Source organism: Miniopterus natalensis, chromosome 8, assembly GCF_054644295.1.
Source record: "Miniopterus natalensis isolate mMinNat1 chromosome 8, mMinNat1.hap1, whole genome shotgun sequence".
Taxonomy (NCBI): domain Eukaryota; kingdom Metazoa; phylum Chordata; class Mammalia; order Chiroptera; family Miniopteridae; genus Miniopterus; species Miniopterus natalensis.
The window spans coordinates 41,358,091-41,382,740 of record NC_142088.1 but is presented as its reverse complement, the minus strand read 5'-3'; the positions used below and the strand labels follow the sequence as shown (position 1 = coordinate 41,382,740).

Genomic DNA, 24,650 nt, shown 5'->3' with positions numbered 1-24,650 from the left:
GAATGAAGCTAGAGGTATCACACTACCCGACTTCGAATTATACTAAAGAGCAACAATAATCAAAACAGCATGGTATTAGCAGAAAAAAAAGACAGACCAATGGAACAGTATTAAGAGCTCAGAAATAAAACCACATGTATATGGGCAAATAATTTTTGACAAAGGAGCCAAAAACATTCAATGAAGGAAAGAAAGCCTCTTCAACAGATGGTGCTGGGAAAATTGGAAAGCCACATGCAGAAGAATAAAACTAGACTACAATTTGTCCCCATGTACAAAAATTAACTCAAAATGAATCAAAGACCTAAATATGAGATCTGAAACAGTAATTTACATAGACGAAAACACAAGTACTAAGCTTATTACCTTGGTCTTAGAGAAGATTTTATGAATCTGATCCCAAAGGGAAGGGAAGTAAAGGTAGAATTAAATGAATGGGACTATATCAAACTAAAAAGCTTCTGCACAGCGAAAGAAACTGCCAACAAAACAAAAAGGCAACCAACCGAATGGCAGAAGATATTTGCAAACAAGAGCTCCAACCAGGGGTTAATATCCAAAATATAAAAAGAGCTCATACAACTCAACACCAAGCAAAGAAACAACCCAATTAAAAACTGTGCAGAGGACCTAAATATACACTTCTCCCAAGAAAACATACATACAAATGACAAACAGAGAAATGAGAAGATGCTCAGCTTCACTAGCAATTAGGGAAATATAAATCAAAACTACTATGAGATGCCCTAGCTGGTTTGGCTCAGTGGTTAGAGTGTCAGATCATGGACCGAAGGGTCCTGGGCTGGATTCCGGCCAAGGGCAAGTATCTCGGTTGCAGGCTCGATCCCTGAGGGGCGCTAGAGCGAGACAACCAGTCAATATGTCTCTCTCACATGATGTTTCCTCTCTCTCTCTCTCTCTCTCTCTCTCCCCCTTTCACTCTCTCTGAAAAGCAATGAGAAAAAAAAATCCTTGTGTGAGGGCTTAAGAAAAAACAAACTACAATGAGATACTACCTCACACCTATTAAAATGGCTATTATCAACAAGAAAAGTAATAACAAGAAACATCATTCACTGTTGGTGGAAATGTTAACTGGTACAGTCACTATGGAAAACAGTAGGGAGGCACCTCAAAAAATTAAGAATAGAGTTACCATATGACCCAGCAATCCCCATCCTGGCTATCTACCTGAAGATTTGGGAAACATTTGTTTGCAAAGATATATGCACCCCTATGTTCTCTGCAGCATTATTCACAGTGTCCAAGACATAGAAACAACCTAAGTGTTCTTTGATAGATGATAGGTAAAAAACACTGTGGTACAGTGGAATACTACTCAGCCACAAGAAAAGATGAAATACATTACTGCCATTCATAACAACGTGGGTGGACCTTGAGAATATTATGCTAAGTGAAATAAGTCAGTCGAAAAAGCTAAGTACCATATGATTTCACTCATGTGGAATATAAAACTGAAACTCATAGACACAGACAACAGTATGATGGTTACCATAGGAAAAGGGGGTGGGGGGTAGTAATGGGTAAAGGAGGCCAGATATATGGTGACAGAAGATAATTCAACTTTGGGTGGTGAGCACACAATGCAATATACAGATCACTATCATGGAAATGTATACTTGAAACCTATACAATCTTAATAACAAATGTCATCCCAATAAATTTAATTAGTTAAAAAATAAAATATAGCCCTGGTTGGGTGACTCAATTGATTGGAACATCATCCCATACACCAAAAGGTTGCAGGTTTGATTAGGGTTTACAGGAGGCAATCGATGTGGGTTTTTTTTAAGTAAACACTATTCAACATCACTAGATTCTCTACTGGCCAAAACCCATTTTTGATCTATTCTACTCTGGCAATTTACACCCTTGATTCCACCTGATCACACTTTTAACAACTCAACTGACTCTGGGAGAACCACATGAATGAAGCTTCATAAAAGATACACTTCATAAAAGACACTGAGATGGACTAGATGGTCACAAAAGAAACCATCTGAGAAGATATCGATACTCTGAAAATGGGTCTCAGACCAAATTACTAATAATAAATACTCCGATCATTTTAAAAGAACTAAATGTATGTGCTACCTTTTAATTTTGAAGACGGAATTCTGCTTAAATATAATTAATTTACATATGTCTTACTGTTTAAGCACTATGACAGGCCCCATGACTAAATGGCCCACAGTAACTTACCAGCTGATTTTACTTTTTTAGAGACTAGACACAAAATATATACAAGTTCCCCAATATCTGCCATCGATAAATTATATAAAATCTTTCCAAGATATAAAATATGCATAGTAAATTTCATGCACTGTGCTAGATTTTACAGGAAAATACAAATGAATACAATATTAACCCTGGACTCAAAGAAAATAGATACCAATATTTCTACTTGAACTATTACAACAGTCTCCTAAACAGACTTCACTGCGTTCAAGTCTTATCCTACTCCAACCTACCATTTTTCTAAAATCTTACCATTTGTGGTGATGGAAATAATGTTTAAAGATCCCTTATCGCCTAGTTTTTCAGTTTTTCACACAAGCACCTCTACAGGTATGAGAGAAAAAGAAACCTGGGTCCTTGGAGGCCTGGGGATGTAGCTTGGAATTCACAAAGCAAGGCAAATTTTCTTTATAATTCATACAAATATTCCATTTGCTCCATAATGCAGTCATATGTGATTTTAATATTAAAATGATGTGCTTTTTTCCTGTGAATTGAGTAAACTGAAACTCTAGTAAGATGCACCTTGCTATTTCTGTGGCTGCACAATATACTGCCAGGCTAAAAATATCTCCATGACTGAGAGTCACGAGCCTATAGTATACAGTCAAAGTCTAGCACACAAAACCAAGCACAACTCTGACAGTGACAAAGCAACACCTCAACCACACCAAAGTATTTGTAACACAACCTCCCCACTCTCACTCCCCAAAATACACACACACACACACATAAACATACATGTGCCCCTTGGTGCTTCAAGTCACTGCTGCTCCTTTTCCTGGAACTCTCCATTCTAATTGCCCAATCACCAGCAAGCTCCTTTCATCTTGCCAGATTTCACCCAAGCATCATTTCTTCTGTGATGCCATCCTGACCACCCCAAACAGACTTAACTGTGCTTTCTTGGGTGTCCTTTGTACCTTTTATATACTTCTACTGTAGCACTTTATCCCCAAAGTATTGCTTTTCTTGTTGTTTACCTATTCTCTATCTCACTAGACCATGAGCTTCTTCTTAAGACCAGGAACCCCATTTTATTTATGTTTGTATTTCTAAGGCCCAACACTGTTGAGAAAATGGTGGTTGTTCAATAAATGTTTGTCAAATAAATGAGTAGACAGAAATGAATAAATACTACTTTAAATTCTTCCCTGATTTTTCTTTCTTTCTTTTTTTTTTTAAATATGTTTTTATTGGTTTCAGAGAGAGGGAGGGAGAGGGAGAGAGAGAGAAACACCAATGATGAGAGTCATCATTGATCGGCTGCCTCCTGCATGCCCCCCACTGGGGATCAAGCCCCCAACCCAGGCATGTGCCCTGACCAGGAATCGAACCATGATCTCCTGGACCCTAGGTCGATGCTCAACGGCTCAGCCCAGCTCAGCCACACCCAGCCGGGCTTCCCTGGTTTTTCTTTATAGCACTTATAACCTCCTAACATGTTATAATTGACTTTTAAATTTTGTTCATTTTTGCATAGCTTATTCACTGATGTAATTCTAGCACTTAGAACAGTGCCCAAAACATAGTAGATAGTAGGTATTCAATATTTATTGAATGAACAAATGAATGAATGAATGAAAGGAATACACTTAGTTATCTGAAAACCATTCTGCTCAGATTATATATAAAATATGACTTTCAACATGTAAGTTTTTTCAAAAGAAAAAGAAATGCTAGTATCCTTGATAACGGCACTAAATAACAGTTTTTATGATCATCTAAAAACAATATGATTTATTAATATTAAAATTCCAGATTGTCATAAACTTGTGGTTTTTCCATTTTTTAATTAGATGATGCAGAAAATTAGTTTTCAAAAAAATGCATAAAGATCTTACCCATCCTTGGTTTGATCAGCTACTCCTGCCAAGAGCTGGACAATCTTCGGATTGCTATTTGGATCATTATACAGTCCAAGATAGCGCTGGACAAAGTCTTCCGGGGTCATGTAATGTTCTCCATCGACCTCAGTACTAGCATACTAAAAAATAAATAATGTATACTTAAAAATTAAAATTATTCAATATCATTTTATACCCAAAGAAATGTTTTGTGAAAATATAAATTAAAGGCCAGTATCAAAATCAAAATATAGATAATAAATGCAAAATTTATCTCTGGATAGTGAAAAAACAAACACCAAGAGCATGATTTAAGAACCTTGGTAAAGTACTGATATGCTATAACAGTGATTTTCAACCTTTTTCATCTCATGGCACACATAAACTAATTGCTAAAATTCTGCTGCACACCAAAAAATATATTTTTTTGCCAATCTGACAAAAAAAGATAGGTATAATTTTGATTCATTAACACCAATCGGCTATTGTTGTGTTGGCTGCTTTTTTTTTTTTTTTTTTTTGACAATCTAAGGAGAAAGAGGTCAGAGCCCTTGAGTAAATAGTCAGGTATTGCATGTTTTAAAAATTCTTATGGCATACCAGTTAAAAATCACTGATCTAGAAAAATGAAGTTGCAACTGATAAATTTAGCTACTTCACTCAACTATCAAAGTAGTAATACCAGAAAATTTCCCAGAATTGAAAAATACAAGGGCCCACTAAGTGTCAAGTACATTAAATTAAAAAACAAAAACAAAACAAAAGACCACCACACCAGGACTTGGCCCATCATCATAAAATTACAGAACATTGGAATTAAAAGAAAATCTTAAAAGTTTTCAGAGGAAAATAAACAGGTCACATATGAAAAATTATGAATCATGGGCATCATGCTCCCCTCAACAGAAACACTGGAAGCTTGAAGACAATGCAGTAAGGCCTTGAAAATTCTGAGAGAAATAATTCCAACCTAGAATTCTAAATTGAGACAAATTTTCAATCAATTGTAAAGATAGGTTGAAAGCACTTTAAGATACCCACATTCTCAACACTTTTTTCTCCCTTCATGTACTCTTCCTCAAGAAGCTATAGGAGAATCTGCTCCATCAAAGAGAGAACATGAACCAACTAAGAGGAACATGTGGGAATTAGGAAACAGATAATCCAACTCAGGAAAATGGCCAGGGGAAATCCCAGGACAACAATTGTGCTTGCAGGCCTCAAGAGTAACTAATCCTGGCCAAGGCAGACAGGGCTCCAAAAAGGAAAGCCACTAGGGAAAATGAAATGTCATGTTATCCAGGCATTTGTTTGGCAATGTGGAAAATAACATTGGGAGAAATTTAAATCTTTGCTTATATGTCACCTTCTCAATGAGACCCACTCTTATCACCCTATTTAGTTTTACAACCCATGCCTGTATCTGTATTTCAAATCCCCCTTATGTTGCTCTGTTTTCCACTTGGCACCTATCACCTTCTAACATACAATATATTGTACTTTTTATTATGTTTACTGTCTATCTCCCAATTAGAATTATCAATTCACAAAGGAAGGAAAATCTTTGTCTAGTTTGTTCACTGATGTATCCCAAGCACCAAAAATAATGCCTAACACATAGTAGGCACAGGGTAAATATTTGTTAAAATAATGAACTGTCAATAGGTATGCAAATTACTAAGTGAAAAGTTAGGTAATTTTTTACTTTATGAAAAAGTAAATCATGAAAAAGTATTTTTGTTGTACAGAAATAAGAAATATCAAAACACATGACTTAACTAAAACATCAGTAGTAATAATGTAGATACCAAATATTAACTTAATGATTACAAATATACTGAGGGGAATGGAGGAAAAAGAAGGGTGGGAGGTGTAGTATAAGGAAGTCCTCAATTAATATAATAGGAACTTAATAATGTCTAGAAATAGCACTATAGAAATATAAAGAAAAGTACCAAAATAAATAGCTAAAAGAATTACAAGTGGTTACTTCTGACAAAAAAGACAGGGATGAGAAGGATCAGAGTTTTTGGTTAAGCATTTCAAATGCTCTTATTTGTAATCTGACCAAACTTTCAACAAGGACAGCATTAAATAAAAAATGTTTCCGTTGTTGTATTCTGAAACACACCAGAGAGGCTATCACAGCAAATTTTATATCAGCCTACATAAGAAGCAGCCCAAAGTGAACATTTTTAATAGTACCTGACAAATATCACCCCAAAATAAAGTCATGTTCTCTCTACATGCTATAAAAGTCATTTCTGGAAGGGTTCTAGGTTTAAATCCTGGCCCTACCACTAACTCACTGTAAATCTTCAGCAATTCCATTCTCCTCCCACGCCCCAAGATATATCACATATCTATAAATGAAGACTAGCCCAGCTGGTGTGGTTCAGTTGGTTGAGTGCTGTCCCATGCACCAAGAGGTTACTGGTTCAATTCCCAGTCATGGCACATACCTGGGGTTGCAGGCTCAATCCCTGGTAGGGGGCGTGCGGGAGGCAACTGATTGATGTTTCTCTCTCATGGATGTTTCTCTCTCTCCCTCTCCCTTCCTCTCTCTCTAAAATCAATAAAAACATTTTTTTAAAAATGAAGACTAAATATTCTTTGATGTTTCAAAACAATAGGCATGTAAACATAAGATTAAAAAAATAGACTGCATGATATTGCTACTACTAGTGAATGGATTCTACCAATTCCTGTCAATTGCTTCTTCCTCTCCTTCTTAATGCATGACATAATCTGATATGTTTACTAAGATCACAAAACCACCAGAATTTAGGACTGGCAGGAGTGGGGAAAGGCATAATGTCAGGGAGACTACTGCAAATGAAAAGGGGGAGCAACACAAGGAAGTCTAAAAGTAGAATTGAGAGAGACTGACAAGTCAACCACTAACTAGAATATGAGTGTCAAACCACAGTATGAAAAATAAACTATGGGAACCAAAAAGGAGTGGTTCATTCTAAGGATTGGTAGGATGGGGTTGGGAGGAGGAAGGAGAAAGTAACATTCAGAATAGGCCTTAAAAGAAAATTCAATTACAACTGCAAATGGAGAGAAAGGATATTTCAGACTAAAATATAAAAATCAATGTGAATGAATATAGAAATAAATTTTTCTTTCTTGGGGAGGAGGGAGAGAAGTTAGTTGGAGAGAGAAATGGTAACAAAGAGAGGGTATATATACAAAGATATATAGAAGGTGAAGCTAAAAGGACAGTTTCAGACCAGATGGTGGAAGACTGAATACTAAACTGAATAACTCTGAGCTTTATTCTGTGGGCCATGGGATGCCACTAAAAATTTTTGGAGAGGAGAGATTATCTGACCTTTGCTTTCCCAGGTAGCAATGTGAAAGATTTGAGAAGAAAGAAACTGATTAGGGGCAGAAAGACCAAGTAGTGGCTAGCACAAAGATCCAGGTGAAAGAAGCTGAGGCTGAACCAAGGCAGTGGGAAGTGCAAATTAAAAAATAATGGGGGGGGGGGAACAATGGGTACATTCACCCATTGCTAATGGATATAATTTTATATGATTTTAATAGTGTTACATTCACACCATTCAAAATTCAAAAGGTACAAAAGGATATATTATACAGTGAAACGTTTTCCTCCTACCTCTGTCCCCAGTCACTCATTTACTCACTACAGAGGCAGTCAATTCCTGTATATTCTTCCAAGATGTCTTACACATGAACAAGTAAATTATATATACATGAGATATATATATTATATATACATGCTAGTATATATACATGCAAATATGTGTATGAATATTCTTATCCATTTCTCTTTTTTACACAATGAATAATATATTATTTACACTGTTCTGTATATCTTGCTTTTTTCAAATTCAGTCCTTTTAAAACGTGATTTGGCAATATATGTACATACACAAAATATACATACACATCATATATAAAGAGCCATAAAAATGCTCACATCCTTTGACAAGGAATCCTGGGCATGCCTCTTATGAAAAAAAATTTTTAAAGAAAGAACTAAACTCAAAATACAAAATAAGAAAAAAAAAAAGAGATGGGTTATGGTGATCTTTGTTCTCTGTTCTCTCTTCACAATTATTTGAGTGTTACTTTCTTTAATTAGCAGATGTAAATTTTCAAAAGAGAGGATATATGAAAATATCTGAGTTAGTATTAACAAAATTTGGCATCTAATTGTCCTTTTGGGGGCAGGGGCACAGAGATGTCTTATATCTAATTCCTGAGTTTGATTGCCAGGACTACCACCACTACACACTCAGAACATATACATACATACACACGCACTCACATACATTGAAAGTGAACTATACTTACTAAATCACCAGGATTTCACAATATTCTACTTTAAAACTACCAGGAAAGAGTGCAGCTTTAGCACAAACTACCAAGGAAACAGCAGCCAACAGGAAAACAAATGCTTTTGTTGACATGTACTGGAACAGGCTCTGCCAGTATCTGAGGTTATAAATGATGCCAGAGAATCACTTACCCTGAGGTATTTCGCTAGTGTTTTCCCCAACTCTCCTAGTCTATTTTAACTTGATTTTGACTAAAAGATAGAGTGTATAGCTCAGAGAAAAAAACAAGTCTTCTTATCCACAAGGAGTCACTCACTACTTGACTTCTGCAGGAGACAGTTAACTAATTAACTCATTACATTAGAGACAATTACTTCGCAATGTCAGTAAGCCTGTTGCCTGAACAGACAGAACAGAAGAGGGAGTTTATAACTGAAACTAGGATCCACTCACAGTCAAGATGTGAAAACATTTCAGGTATTAACAAAAAAAAGCAGGTACTGTAAAATGGGCAATATATTTAAACCAAAAGTATTTTTTAATACTTTTAAAATAAAAATGACCCATTTATTTTAAACAACTTCATTACTTTTAATGCTTATTTTAATTGACTGGGTAATAATGTTTTAAACAAATTTTTAAAAAGTTAACATGGCCTAGAGTAACACATAAGGTTAGAAATAAGAAAACATTAAGTGGCCTTACTGAGACCTTCTCTTTCTGCTAATCAAAATGACCTGAGTGTTATACTAAAAACAATAAAAAGCAACATAAAGTTTTCAGTCTCCCAATGCTAAAATTTTAATATATCAATTTACTAGTTTCATAATATCATTTTCATTTTGTTCCTATTATTTCAGAGGGTGAATTAAAATGACTTTAAATTAACCAAAAATTATATCCATACTCCAAATAACTTTACAGTTAATCATTTTCCATTTCAAAGATGTCTCTTAAGCACTGGTAAATCCCTCAGGCAAGAAATCAAGGGCACATGAAAGACAGACAAGAAGTGGCTGACAGTATCTGAAAGAACACAGAGGTGATCTATTTTCTTAATTAAACTTTATCCAAATCCAACTCAAGTATTTGAATGTGAAAGTGCATATACTTTGACATTTCCAGAAATATTTAAATTTACACTGAGTATAGTTCACATGTGCTTGAAAAACCCTACATATTCTGACACTTGAAAAATAAAATGGAACTTACAGGTTAGAATCTTTACACATTTAATCCAAATTATTGCCTATAGGAGATGGCAGGGTTTCATACTTACACTGAGCTACCTCTAGTTACAAATGAAAAGATCATGTTATCTAGAAATGTTTTGCCTCTCAAGCCAACAGATCAGCATGTCAAGGTGTCACTTGCCTGAAGGAAATAGGAGAGTAGTAACTCCTTTGTCATTTACCAAATTTAACCCTAAATGACCTTTAGAATGTATGCTACTTACATCACAGGTTAACAATAAAACAAACTTTTCAAAGAATTTACACACTACCCTAAATTTCCATTGAACAAGGGGGAAAAACAATTAACTTAAAATTCAATGACATTGAGTAAAAAACCCAAATAGTCTAAATGATACAAATTATCTGCTTAAATTGTTTAAATTAAAAAACAGATCCTTTGATGTTTTCTGTCTAAAAGATTTTTCAGAGATTATAAAGGAAAATTCTGATCTGCTGTGACTAGAAAGCTGGTTACTTATTAAAAAGTATACAGTGTATCAAGATCAAGGATTTCCTTTTTATGTACACCAAAACCAAGGTAATGTATCTAAAAGTACTCGTTTTCAAGCTAAAAAATCTGCTAAAATCAAATCTTTTGGGTTATTTTGCATTCAGTTCAAAGCATTTATGAAGCGCCAACTATGTGCCAGGCACTATGCCTGATACTAGGGATGCAGAGATCAATAAAACACTGTTCCTGTCCTCAAATAGCTCAGAGACAATGGCATGATGGACACCTAAATCAGGCTCAGAAAACAGGTTCTAATCCCATATGCTGTTAACTAATTGAGATTTCTTGAGCAAAACACTCTGAGCCTCTTTAACAGAAAGCTGTCTTGGGGGGGGGGGGGATGATATCTTGAACATCAAAGTACTTGTTATTATAAAGCATTTATGCATATTGAAATTATTCTAAAATGCTTAGAAACACAGAAAAGCATAGAACCCCGGTTTCCCTCCTTGCTTTACTGAATTTTTCTGCTTTTGCTCAAACATGAAGGAGTTATTGTTCTAAGTCTTCATTTTTCTCCAAACCAAGGTTTCCTTCCACGGTTCTTGGGTTTACCAAGAGACCGGTCCTGACTAGTCTAGACAGCTTCATCTCTGCTTATCCAACATGTGGCTGTAATATGAGTCAAAACAAACTGTTCCTCTATGACTTTGTTCCAGCGGAGATGAAATGACATTTTCAGGTCCTAACATACTTTCAGTTTCAGTAAATCAAATGACAATGTCACAAAGTTCAGTAATTTCAAATATTAAACTGAGCATTTCCCATATAGAAAAATGAATTACATGAACAATGGAAGAAAAAGACATGTACCGAGGCAAGAACTGAGCATATGAAGATAACCCGTTTGCTGTTCTTCCCTATTACTGCTCTTACTCCTAACAGAAGCCAAATTTAGTCAAGAATGCACGACCTTTTGCTACAAAAGCACTCTGCATAATGAACAAAGACCACAACAGATTTGGCCATATTAATTTTTTAAAAACATTTTAATTAGTGATGCAAAATTTATCTGATATTTATCAAAATCAACCACTCGTGCTTTCAGGAAAGGCAGTTTTATACATCTAATTTTATTTAAAACTTTCCATTGCATATTTCATACACACTAGAAACAAGACCTTCTACTTGATTTTGGAAAAAAAATTCCTCAGATGTCTGCCTTTTTAACTCAGATTGCTTCCATGAAATACTATGGGCTTATTTTTCTTTTTGCTTTAATATATGTACTTTTACCATCCATTACAGCAAGTCCTACTGTCAGCTACTAAACAATGCAATTCCTAACACAGAAAGGAAGTACAAGACCTCTGTTAATCGCCAAAACCAACTGAAGCTACAATAGTAAACTAGGTCTACCAAAATAGTTTTCCCTTTAAGATAGCCAAAAGCCTTGGAAATAAAATAATGACCCAGAGAACTCAATAACTGGAACTAGAATGCTTCTCAGGGCAGATTAAGTTGATTAATTAATTTGCATTGTTCTTAAAGTATTTCAATCTCTTGGTGGAAGTAACCATGGAAACATACAAGGAGCATATATATTTATAAGTCTGGGCAAATCATGTCTTTGACAATCAAGGTACCACTCCTAGGGAGACAGAATGCTTTAATGTTGGTAAGTCTTGATTAAACACCAAGATTTTTACCATTGAGAAAAGAAGGACCTTTATCCTTGTAGAGAGCAGAAAATATTAAGAGATTTGAGAGACAAATCAACCAAATACAATGTATGAACCTGGCTTAGACCCTAATTTTAATAAAGCAACTTAAGAAAAAGAAAGAAACAATCAGGAAAATTTTAACACTGAATGGAAATCCATGTTACTGAGGAATATTTTTAGGTGTGATCATCACACTGAGGTTTGTTTGTTTGGTTGGTTGTTCAGTCACCACCTTTTACAGATACATATGGAAGTATTTATGGATGCAGTTATATGTTGTTTGGGAACTGCTTCAAAATAATCCAATGCCGCTGCAACATAGATGAAGCAAGATCAGCCATGATAGATCGTGAAGCCGAGTAATGGATATATGGTAATTTATTATGTTATTTTCTCTAAATTTGTATATGTTTAAAATTTTCAATAGTAAAGTTTTAAAAAGGCTGCAGAACAATAATGAGATGATTCTATATATATTATAACAATATTATGAAAAAAAAATTGCATTAAAATACATAAGCCAAGTTTCCTTCCTTTCTGGGTGTCAGTTTCTTCATCTATAAAATGGGAATACTAATGATACCTACCTTATAGATTTGTTCTGAGGATTAAATATGATTTGTATAAAACATTAAGAATAGTACCTGCCCAGCCGGGCGTGGCTCAGTGGTTGAGAGTCAGCCTAGGATCCAGGGGATCGGGGTTCGATTCCTGGTCAGGGCACATGCCTGGGTTGTGGGCTTGATCAATGACTCTCTCGTCACTGATGTTCCTATCTCTCTCTCCCTCTCCTCTCCTCTCTCTGAAATCAATAAAGATATATTTTTAAAAAAAAAAGTATCTGAGAAAAAACAGTGACTCGGTCAGTAACCAATTACACAATTTTAGAAATCCAAAAATGGCCGTCACACTGGCTTCAGGGAACAATGGTTCAGAAATTTCAGCAGTATCGTAAGTCCTCGCTTAAAACACCAATAGGTTCTGGGAACTGCAGCAAAATGATGCAGAAAGAAACCAATTTTACCATGGCCTAACTGATATAAAAAGACTTACGATCTACAGCATCTCATCAACGTTATAATGAAACAGTTGAGCACAATAATGTTATTCGAGAACCTGCTCTACAAAGTAAAAAAGAGCTGGACAGAACAGGGAGATGATGATTTTTTTTTAAGTTGCACATAAAAAGTGAACTACAAGTCTTTCAGGTCTGTGTTTTGGTATTTCAGAGTCTATGGTTAGACTGATCCAGACCGAGCAACTGAAAGTTCAGAGAAAACGGCACGTATCTTCCACAGCCTCTCAGGTCTCTTGGTCTTAGACCATGGCTACACCCCGAGAGCCTAGACTTGAGAGGAGCCATTACCTCCTACAGCTGTCTTTCTGAATATGGGGATTTGTAAATATCTCCAGATGTACGTCTCAAAAATATGGGTCATTAACTGCCTACACGTATGACATAAACACATATTAATATCTTATGTCACTCAATAGGCCCGGCAGCTACCCGAGGAAAACAAGGGACTCGAATCCTCATCAGGAAAGAAAGTGCTCCTCTCCTCGGAGAAACGGAAGGGGACAATGAGCAGTGCTTCTTCGTTCTCCACGCACCAGGCACCATTCCTCACTACCTCACGCCGGGGTCTAGATGGAGTTACCCTTCCAGACAAAACAGGCTCCAAAGGTGATGTGCACACCTAAGGCAGCACAGCAAAAAGGGATCGAGTAAGGATTCAAACCCAAGCCAGACTGCAAAGCCCATGGAGGTTCCAGCTACACACTGTTGCCCTCCTGGAAGAAAGTTACCTGAGGCCCAGTTCAAAAAAGAACCCTATGGACAGGAGGGAATTAAACTGGAAGAATCAGTCTACTCAAAGCAGTCATCCACGAAAAAGCACAGAAATGTATAAGAAAATTTGCATTTCAGCTTTACCTTTTTAAACATGATCTATTGAAATACAAATTGAATCATTCTACTTCCAAAGTGCTAGACCTTCAGTGGTTTCCATGATGCCCTTAAAAAAAAAACCTGAACTCCTCTCTGTGGCCTATAAACACCGTTTCATGTGACTCCTTCAGTCTCATCTCTTACTGGCCCTCACTCATTGATGCTTCAGACACACTGGCCTCCTTTCTGTTGAACATACCAAACTTTAATCCATATCTAGGCCTTTGTACATGTGAGCCCTCTGTTCAGAATTCTCTCAACCCACTTTTTAGTTCTCAGCTCTAGTATCACCTCCTCAGGGACTTTCATTGACCACCCTCTTGAAAAATGATAGCCTTTTCCATCATTCTGTTTATTTCCTTATTGGAGCTGTCACAATCTGTAGTTCGGGGGGGGGGGGGGGGGGGACGGACTTGTTACTGTCTGTCTCACCCCTACCCAGAATGTGAAGTCCTACCTTTACTGAACTCCTCTATCTTAGCTCTATAAGGGTAAAACCTAGGCACTTAGTAGGCAATGAAAAGTGTATTGATTGGTAGAATATAACATGGCACTTAACACTAATTTTCGCATCTTTTCAGTAATTTTTCAATCATTTTAGTTCATCCAAGGATAAAATCTCACTATGGTGCCAGTTTGCCCTTAATACCTAACACTTTTTAAACAAATGAGAACTCTATATAGTTCTGGCAAATACTTTATAAACTAAAGATAAAGGTTATTTATTATCTTCAGTTCCCATATTTTGAAGAACTGAGGGAAATACTCAGTATGGTTAAGAAACTACAGATCCCCTTCTGCACATCTCATACTGGGTTTATTCAACCCAATTTATGTTGGGAAGTCCTCTTTTAACTTCAGGTTCTGAACTGCTAAATTCTTACTTTTTAAATTATTCACTTTCTCAAAATTTGATACATACACATTGATACTTTTTGTTTTCCCCTAATTCTTCCCTCAACCAAGTTAACAACTTAGTTTCTATCCTTCCATATTTTTCTCAATGCCCATTAAATCATACAAACATATGTGTAAATATATACACCACATATATGAAGTGACTTTTAGAAAATTAAAATAGTGCTATATACACTTTACATTTTTTTCTCACTTAATAGTACATTGGAAATCCCTCAAAATTAGCAGAAATAGGTCTAATACATTCTTTTTAGTATCTGCATAGTTTAATTTTTCTACCACTCCCCTTTGATAGCATTTATTTTGCTCTCTCTCCCCCCTTTTAGAGGAAGAATTGAGTGCTGCAATTAACAACCTTGTACATATATATAATTCTTATGAGTATTTTTATTTCTCTGGGATAAATATCCCAAAAGTAGAATTGTTTGCTCAAATGGTATCTTTATTTTAAGCCACTGCCATGTTGCTTTCCAAAGACTTTGTTTCCACAAATACTGTAAGAGAGCAATTTTTCCGCTCCACATTTGGCCTTAGTAGATGCTAACTTTTTTTAGTACCACTTATATTATAACTGTAACATTATGGTAAACATCCCACACTTTTTAAAACATAGCCCTAATGTATATTCCAACAAAGTGGGAGGGTCTCCTGCTAAAAGCCCTGCTTAATTTCCTCCTCAGCCCCAGGTTACTGCCAAGAGTAAACAAATACATAATATGTAAACAAATTTTATTAAAGGAAATTTCTTTCAAATAAAAATTAATATGTTATCATAAAAACCCTAAAGAAGAATCACTCTTTGCTTTACATTAGCAGCATCTTTGTCCACTTATTCTCTAATACTAAATAAACAAGATAGAAAAAAAGCATTTTCATGATTTTATATGGGACATGATCTTCATTGTTACACTGGTGATAATGAGAAAAAGAATAGGCTCAAAATAATTTTTGGTCTAGCATATATAATGAATGGTGCAGTCTCAACACATGTTGCTTTTACCATACAATACTTTGATAAATGAATAGATGGTCTATCAACTTAAAAAAAAAAAAAAAAGAATTCTTGAAAAACCATTCACTTAGAACAGTTTTTGATAAACTAACTTTGCCACAAAGCACAAACCAGATAAAGTTTTTATTTTGAAATTTGTCAGGCTGGTAACAAACAGCCTGTGACATTCCTGTTGTCCTCACCTCACCTCCGTCTTCATTGCTTCTATTGTGTCCTTTTTTGCTACTATATACTTCTTATATAGCAAAATTGGGTCAATGATAGCAAGTGGGTGAGAGAGGGAAAAGAAGAAAGATAAATCAAGAAATGACATTTGAAAGGGTAGTAAAATCTTAGCTTGACAACTGGTTATAAAGTTATAGCACAGACTAATACATAAGAATTCATTTTTTGTACTCCCAATTTTATGAACTTGAGGGGCAGGAAAAAAGATTCCTAGTGAGTATGATTCATTCTTTTTTAATTAATAGAAAATACAGCTCATCAAAAATTTGAGAAGCAATGACTACAAAAAGAAATAAACCTATTTCCCTATACTCAAAATAATAATGCTTTAGTCTTATAAAGCCCTTCTCATGAACTTGCACACATAATTCTACTAAACATAAATATACCAGCACTTTTGAATAGTAATATTTTGCTGTTTACAAAACAAAGACTTTTGAGCCATACAATTTGTGAATTTAGACAGTTAATGCCACAAATCTAAATTTTTTTTTTTTAAGTTTTCAACTGTACTCTAAAATTCAAAATTAAATTTTCTCTTGAAATTATATCAAGCATCTTCTCAGACATTTACACCATGGAATATTATGCAGCTGTAAAAACGAAGGATCCCGTACCCTATGAGACAGGCTGGTAGGACCTGGAGAGTATTACGCTAAGTGAAAGAAGCCAGTTAGAGAAAGACAAGTATCACAAGATCTTACTCATATGTGGAATCTAATGAACAAAATAAACCGATGAATAAAACAGATCCAGAGACATAGAAGCATGGAACAGACTGAGGGATCTCAGAGGGAAGGCAGGGGTGGGTGCGGAGAGATAAACCTAAAAATTTATATGCATATATGCATAACCCACGGACACAGACAATAGTGTGGTGAAAGCCAGGGGGGGAGGGGATCAATGGGGGGAAAAGGGAGACATCTGTAACACTTTAAACAATAAAGGAAATTTTTAAAAAAATTTTTAATAATAAAATCCTGTAAAAAAAAAAAAAAAATTTAATCTTCTCTTTAAATGTTCAAATGACCCTGAACTCAAATGACCCCAAAATCCTGCCAGCACCAAAGTACACAAATAACAGCATAACCTGCATTTTAGTTTTTGATTACACCCTTTTTATACAACACTACCTTAAACTCCCATGGGACCATTCTTCCTAGCTCTCCTCCTCCTCCTTCCCACTGCAGTTGTGGACACCACTTATAAATCAGTCTCTTTTTCTGTCTTATTTTATATTTAACTCCCCTAATCACAAGGATTCATGTATCACCCACATGAATTTGTATCTGTCCAAATCTGACTTTAACTTATTGGGGCACATTTATTTAGCAATCATATTTAAACTCCTCCCCCCCACCCAAAAAAAATTCTCAAAATAGATGCTTCATCAATTAGCATCTATCCTAAAAATGCCAGATTCACTACTCTTTCCTTTACAAAGTCCCTAGTATTGTCCTTTCTTTCCATTTCCCCAGCCACCAGCCTCTCCAGGTCATTATCACCCACATGTATTATGTCAATAGCCTCTTAGCTGATCGTCCTAACCTCTCCACACTTTATCCAACAAACACAAAGAGCTGCCAGAAGTCACCACTTCAATTTGCCCACTCAGAAACCCACAGTGCCTCCCCACTGTTTCAAATCCAAACTCCTTGGCCAAATGGCCTACGTAGTTACAGTGTAGAGGCACTTTTTTAAAATCACCTAAGTAAACAGATTTTTTTTCTTTAACTTCTTAACAAACATAGCTGGGCAAGCCAATTTGATTGCTCTACCAGAGCTATGCATTTGCCTTCACTATTCTTGAGTCCCTCAACCACGAACAGTTAGAAATGTAATGGGTCTCAAAGAGGATTCAAGCTTTGGCTCAATCCTCCCCTTTGATTATTCAACTTGGTGTCTAATACTAAACTAAAACAAGTATACACATGGCACACGGAAAATAGTCCTTAGTGTTGGGTAAATATGTTAAATGCTAAAGAAATGTGTAGTTAGTATATCTTTTTGTCTCCTATTAACTCTAAAATATTAACAAATCATATACATCTAAAATAAAACTGTTTCTACACAATGCCCTATAGCTTCAAGTAAGTATAGTTTGAAGTACTCAAGACAGAAATTTTTTTTAAAATCTAGTATGTTGCCCGGCGGGCGTGGCTCAGCGGTTGAGTGTCGACCTGGGATCCAGGAGGTCGTGGTTGTTTCGATTCCCGGTCAGGGCACAAGCCCGGGTTGCGGGCTCAATCAATGACTCTCTCATCATTGATGTCTCTCCCTCCCCCTCCCCCCTCCCTCTCCCTCTCCTTTCCTCTCTCTGAAATCAATAAAGATATTTTTTTTTTTTTAAATCAAAAAAAAAATCTAGTATGTTAACTGTCCTCAGATTGATTCAGCTAACTATATTGTATCTTTCTAGCTGCTTTAAGCCTTCATGAAGGTATGTACCTATGTTCTCTCTTATCTATTAGTAATTCTTGGGTCAATGCTTAAAAGTTAGTGCTAAATGTGAAGTTATGAATTCCACAAATTTTCAAAATAAAAATAATAAGAGCACCATCAAAATAATGTGTAAAAATAGAAGATTTAAAAGTTGTCTAAAAGCTAGGCATATCCCTAACTCTCTCCTTGTACTTCCATCTCTCCTCCCCCAAAAGACATCCATATAGAACAACAGATTTTTTTTCCCCATGGGATTTTTAAAACTGGGAAGACCTCAGTTTCAATATGGTAGGCAATTAGACGGATATGAGTAGAGTAAGGATAATGGGCCAGGTACAGAAGGTCACCAGGGCAGAAAGCCCAAGGGTGCCTAGCAAATGACAATTGTAGGGTGGGACCTCATCCCCAAGGTGACCTTTCCTCTCCTACCATATCCTGGGCCATTCGGTTCGGACCCCCTGGCCTTTCCTCCCTAGAGATAACATGTAGGCCTCAGTTGTATTTCAGCTCCAGGCCCAAAAAGCAGGAAAACCAGACCAGCAATGCCATGGCTGACCTCAGGACCAGCTGCATTGAATAATGACCCCTTTCCCTGGTGTCAAACAATCAATCAGTGGAAACCCTGACCCTGAAAGGGCACACCTGGAAGGCTGCTGAATATTCTATTGAAATCTTCCCTTGGGACCTCCCCTAAAATCTCCAGCCTTAAAACCCTTAGGACAGAGGACCCAGGTGCTCTCCCTTCCAGGGGCACTTTTCCCTTCCCCCTCCCCATTTCCTCAAACACATTATCATTAGCTTTCTAACTCCCAAGCTCCAAGGGCCCTTCCTTTACCTCTATAACTTGCTTCCTAAGCCCATTTCTTCTACAAATTACTTCTACCTCTGACTTTCCAAATAAATGTTCTCTTATAGTTTAAGTCTTGGGCTCTGAATTCTTTCCTTGCCAGAACTCAAGTACTGAGGTTGCTGAACCCAGGTCTGGTCTGACCCCAACAGTCTAACACATTCCCACCGCCTACAACACCCATTCCCTTAAGTCACATTGAGTCCCTCATGAAAAGCCCAGGAAAGCCAGATAATTAGCCTACAGATACAACAATCAGATAGTCAGGACTGGGAATTGAACCCAGTGTTCCTAACACTTAGGTCAATACTCTTTTCACTACATCACGCATCATTTCAACTGACTTCTTTCATGCCTACTTAATCTGAAAAACAAAATTAACTATATCACATGAACTCCTCAAAAAACAATTGAATATAACCATATGGTATGAATACTAATATATTTTTGGCTATTTTCAAGAACTTGTGTAAGGAATAAGGGTTTCAAAGCATACCTAGAGCATTCCTATTACAATTACATTTATTCTGGAAATTATGCTTCCCCTAAAGTCATCTATGCAGCCTCATCCCCAAAAATAGGTTAAGTAATCCACATCTCAGATAAAAATGTCATCTATTCCAGGCTCATCAGCATATGTTAGAATCTGTTCCTAATATAGAATCATAAACTTTTGGAGTTGGAAGGAACCTTGACGATCACCTCTCATTTTACAGAGAAAACTAATACCCAACAGGGACCTGCCCAAGGTCAAATTTTCTGTACAAGAACCCAGGTCCTGAATAGAAAGTTCTCAAAAGAAAATTTCAGAGAAAAGCACAATATTTAGTGGAACACCTTAGTTTATCTCCCTTTACATCTACTTCTTAATACAACTTCCTGCACAGGGAACTTTGGAATTTAAGAAAGCAAAACAAAAAACTAAGCCAACTTTTTTTTTAAGTTTATAGCCAAGTCGCTGATCTTAAAACTTATCTCAAGATAAAATGGATCCTGGCAAGAATCTCAGACAGTAACATTTTGTAATAAAACCCCAAAGGTGTACAGATATAATATTTTTAAAGTAAAGGGAGAAAATACACAAATTGACTAGCTATAATATTTTTATCTACATTACACAGAGAATTGCTTATAAGTAGGCAAACTTTAAAAACATGCAACTTTCAAGAAAGAAAGAATCTTAATGTCAATACATTCTGAAATTTTATTTTGGTCAGTCCTTAAGGGAAGCTGGAAACTCTTCTTTTTAGTCTTCTTTTACATGTCTTAAGTCATGTTAAAAAAAAAAAACACAATTTGAGGAAAATCTTTTGTCAAACTTTAATAAAAACAAACACTTTTATCCAGACCTTAACAAAATAAGAATTATAAGCTACATTATCTAGCCATGTTCTTAAGAATATATGAAAATAGACCATTCCTAAAAGTTAAAGCCTGAAAAGTACAAGACTTACACCTTTTCCCTCCAGTGAAAAAGCACAATACATAAGCCAATTTACCTGGAGGAATATGTTTCTTAACTCATGAGCATCACCTCGCTTGGTTGTCTGCACCTGTAAAGGGAAAAAAAAAAAAAAAAAAAGCCAGTTAATGCTTCACTAGAAGCCACATAATCTCTTCAGATTAGAGTTAACACGCTAACAATCAATGCTCTTATCTTTTATAAGGGCATTTAATTTTAAAACAAACCAAAAGAACTAATACTGATAAGAACTGTCAATTGGAGACCTGTCACTACAGTGTGGAAAGTCAAATGTGAAGAGCCTAAAATAAAGAAAATCTACCAGATAGATTTCATCTGGATTGGAAAGGGAAAGCAGTGAGAATCAATCTATTACTTTACTCCACAACCACTAGCAACACAGTTAGCAACCACCCACCTTCAAATCAAGAGGCCAGCAAGTGTAGATCAACAGGAAAGTTGAAACATCCAAATTAATAGCATGGCCTAGCAGCTTTTCTTACCCAAGGAAAGCAATCCAGAATATAATTATCTCCGGGCCCCTCTCTCTCTCCACTCTTAAAATATGAAAGCTGCTACGTTTCCAAACACTTTCGACATCCTGCCACCTGCAGCGCAAATGCCAACCAATGCTTCCAGCCACAGTGAAGCCCCAAATTACTCAATTATGCCCTCCCCCACCGCAATGCACAGATGCCTTAGGTACCCCGACTTTACATGCCACTTCCTCCCATTCCCTTTCCGACGGCCTCCAACTCCGGATTCACAAACCCATGCACTTAGAGCAGGACACTACTCTTCCTTCACCGTCCCGTGGTCCTCACAAGCCCCTCCAACTCACAATCCCTCCTCCTTCCCCTCCCCCAACCACGCATCCTCTCCCTCCAGTCCAAGCCACGCACAGCTCTACCACCCGCAGGCTGGAGGCCCAGGACACACTATCTAAGAACCAGGCAAAGAAGGAAATGGAAAGATGTAAAGGCTGCAGGCAGGGTCCCCAGAATGTCTCTTATGCAATAAAGGCAGCAGTAGAGTTGGAGTCACCTTGACCGCCATGCTGTGCTCGGAAGCCGGGGACGAGCGAGGGAGCGAGCAGGGCCCAGCTGTCAGGGCGCGCGCGCCGCCTCCCCAGCCGCGCCGCCCTCCGGCTCGCCGGCGCCGCGCGCGTCCCTATGCAAATGAGCCGGGGGCGGGGCGAGGGCCCCGAGCTAGTTAGAGAAAAGGGAGCTGGCCTGGGCGCTGGGGAGAGGCGGCCCAACGCCAGGGGAGGAGGGGGCCGCGCCTCCCCTGGGGAAGACCGGAGTGCCCGCCGTGGGATTCCCGTGCGCCCCGTGGTTGCTGACAGCTGAGTCGCCGCCAGGAAAGTCCCAGGTTTCCTAAGGCCTCTCAGTGGGTGAGGCTTTGGGCACTGACTTCAGCGAAAGTCGTTTTACCCAGAGACTTAAAGGAACATTTGGGGCCTAGATTGAGCAAGATTTTGAAGGATCGAAGAACATGTTCCAATAATAATAATAATAATAATAAATGAATGAATGACAACTAATGGCAAATACTAACAATAAAAAAGACTGGGAACCTAAATAAACATAACTTGAGAAATATGCCCCTAAGTTGGCATGGGATGAATATGCTTAATATGCTTTGGGTACAATATTATAAGCCTTATTAGACTCACTCCACATTCCCAATCACCCAAATCCTTTGTACAATGCGGTGCAAATCAAACGCAAATGGGGGGGGGGGGGGAATCCACTTGTCTTGGACTAAGCTGGCACTGAAACCTGGCCCAATTTGCCCCTACATAAACATTTCCAGCCCTACCTATAAGTAGTAGCCCTTGAACCAAAATAATGTCTCTAAAACTAAGTCTTGCCATTATGACTATATTGAGTCACATATTGATTCATTCAACATTTACTGGACAGCTACTACATGCTAGACACAGTTTTGCTTGTAAGGACAACATATAGTCCCTACCCTCTAGGAGTTTACAGATGGTCAATGCTTCCACCGAATCCTAACCCTAAGTGTATTTTTTTGTTTGTGTCATTAAACCAAGCATTCTCCCTGTTTTAAAAAAAAGTCTTAACTCCAAGATTTATCTTAACCTCACTTAGCTCTGTAATCTCTCTCCACTGTCCTTTACATTTTCAATATTAAATCTCAGAGGCTTCTCTTTTTTTCTCCAGTCTCACTAATCATATTTGTGTTAAGTATCCACGTTAATAGAAATGAGGAAAGAGGAGTGGCAAATGGCAAATGTTGATAAGGAATACTGTATTACTAGTAGTCCTAAAATGAGCTTTTCCGCTGCAGTTGATTTGACTATCTAAACCATCACATCTTTCTTCAGTCTGTTCAAAGTTCTTTAACAATGTAATTGGACATAGGATATACAAATTCACATATTGTTCTACTAGCACCTTATGACTCTGATACTCTGCTCTCTCTTATTTTATTAAGTTTCTCTAAGTAGAAATCTCAAGGTGTTTATTTTGTTACTTTACAAGGGAAGGATGTCTGTTTAGTAGCCCAGAGTCCTTTAGTTTGAATAAAAGTACTTAAGTGAGCCCTGGCCGGTGTGGCTCAGTTGGTTGAGCATTGTCCTGTGCATGTCAGGGCTTGTGCCTGGCTGTGGTTTGGTCACCAGCCAGGGTGCATGTGGGAAGCAACCCCGATTGATCCATGTTTGTTTCTCTCCCTCCCTCTCCCTTCCTCTCTCTGTAAAAGGGAAAAAAAGGTATGTAGGTAAAAAAAAAAAAAAAGGCATTTATTTATAATGAATGTATTATTTTCTATTAGAACACATTGTTATTTGTGTTCTTTAAAGTTACATGCCAATATAGTATCTTATAACTAAGTTTCAGATGATGTTTGTAAACAAGAAATAATTTTAAAACTTTGGAACAAGTTGAAAACTTGTTAATACAATCTATGAAGAATGACATTTCAGAAAACAAAATTGGAAGTTAAAGGTTAAGAGACTAATTGCAAATGTATTGTCACAAATAGTCACTTTTTAGAACTGGTTTCATAAACGACTTGACCAATATGTAACTTCACTGAACTGGGGATTTAAATCTACTCATGAAATTGCTGCCCATGAAAATAATATATTACCCTCAGATGCAAAACTGAAATGTGAGCTTACTAGACAAACCCACAGAAACATGTCTCCAACTCCCAGGCAGCTTACATTATATTAATTTGAAACCAGCCAGGCACTTTGTAGGTGAACGTTAGAATTATACTAATGCCTAGAGCCCTAATAAACTAAAATGTAATTATTAAAACAAGAAGCAATTTCAATGAGCCTGTTCTGCCACAATTCCTGGACCTCCTACCATTTCTGTTTATCTTCTACCCTCCTTTGAGTATTTACTGACACAAGTACATTTTTATTCCTGTTTCCATTTATTCCTGCACAGCCTGCATGGATGTCATCTTGCAAGAAGTAAATCAAGGTAGTGTACCAACACTTCATAGAACATTAGGTTATCACTGACTAATTAAACTATGAGTGGAGCTCTTCCTAGGTTAAAGGTATACATGTCATCACTATGATGAGAAGCCAGCTTTTATGCCCCCATCAAGATGAAGCTCACTTAAAATATTTGAAATAAAGAGCATGATCTGACTTTAGTGTGCACACACACACTCACACACACAAAGGATATTTTAATATCTGTAACTTTTAAGTGTATATTGGTTTGGGCCTATACCTAGAATTATAAAATGGTTCTCTATATTTTACTGAAATACTGCAAAACTTACAAATTTTATAAGTTGTGCTTTTAACTCCTCCTTTGCTAAGAGTCTATATGAGGAAATGGAAGGCTAGTAGGCTGAGAGAAATATGAAGGGTTAAGTGTCCAAGTTTGAGCAAATTATGTTCTAGTTAGTAGACTGACCTGGAAATCAATAAATCAGAAGTTATTATTTCAACCCAAAACACTTATAGACACTAGAA

At 36.9% G+C, this 24,650-nt stretch overlaps 1 protein-coding gene across 2 annotated transcripts in view; it reads right to left on the bottom strand.

Moving 5' to 3' along the window:
• Nucleotides 1-24,650, bottom strand: part of SLC25A12 (solute carrier family 25 member 12) — a 106,233-nt gene that overhangs the window by 62,958 nt on the left and 18,625 nt on the right. Inside the window, exons 1-3 of one of the 2 annotated variants that reach the window (XM_016204545.2) lie at nucleotides 21,725-21,776; nucleotides 20,718-20,771; nucleotides 4,104-4,246 (exon numbers count right to left, since the gene is read on the bottom strand). In XM_016204545.2, the coding sequence (XP_016060031.1) occupies nucleotides 4,104-4,246; nucleotides 20,718-20,771; nucleotides 21,725-21,736 (209 nt within the window). In that variant the 5' untranslated portion in view covers nucleotides 21,737-21,776. Of the gene's footprint in view, nucleotides 1-4,103; nucleotides 4,247-20,717; nucleotides 20,772-21,724; nucleotides 21,777-24,650 lie in introns of those variants that run through there. The other variant, XM_016204468.2, reaches the window with a different exon arrangement.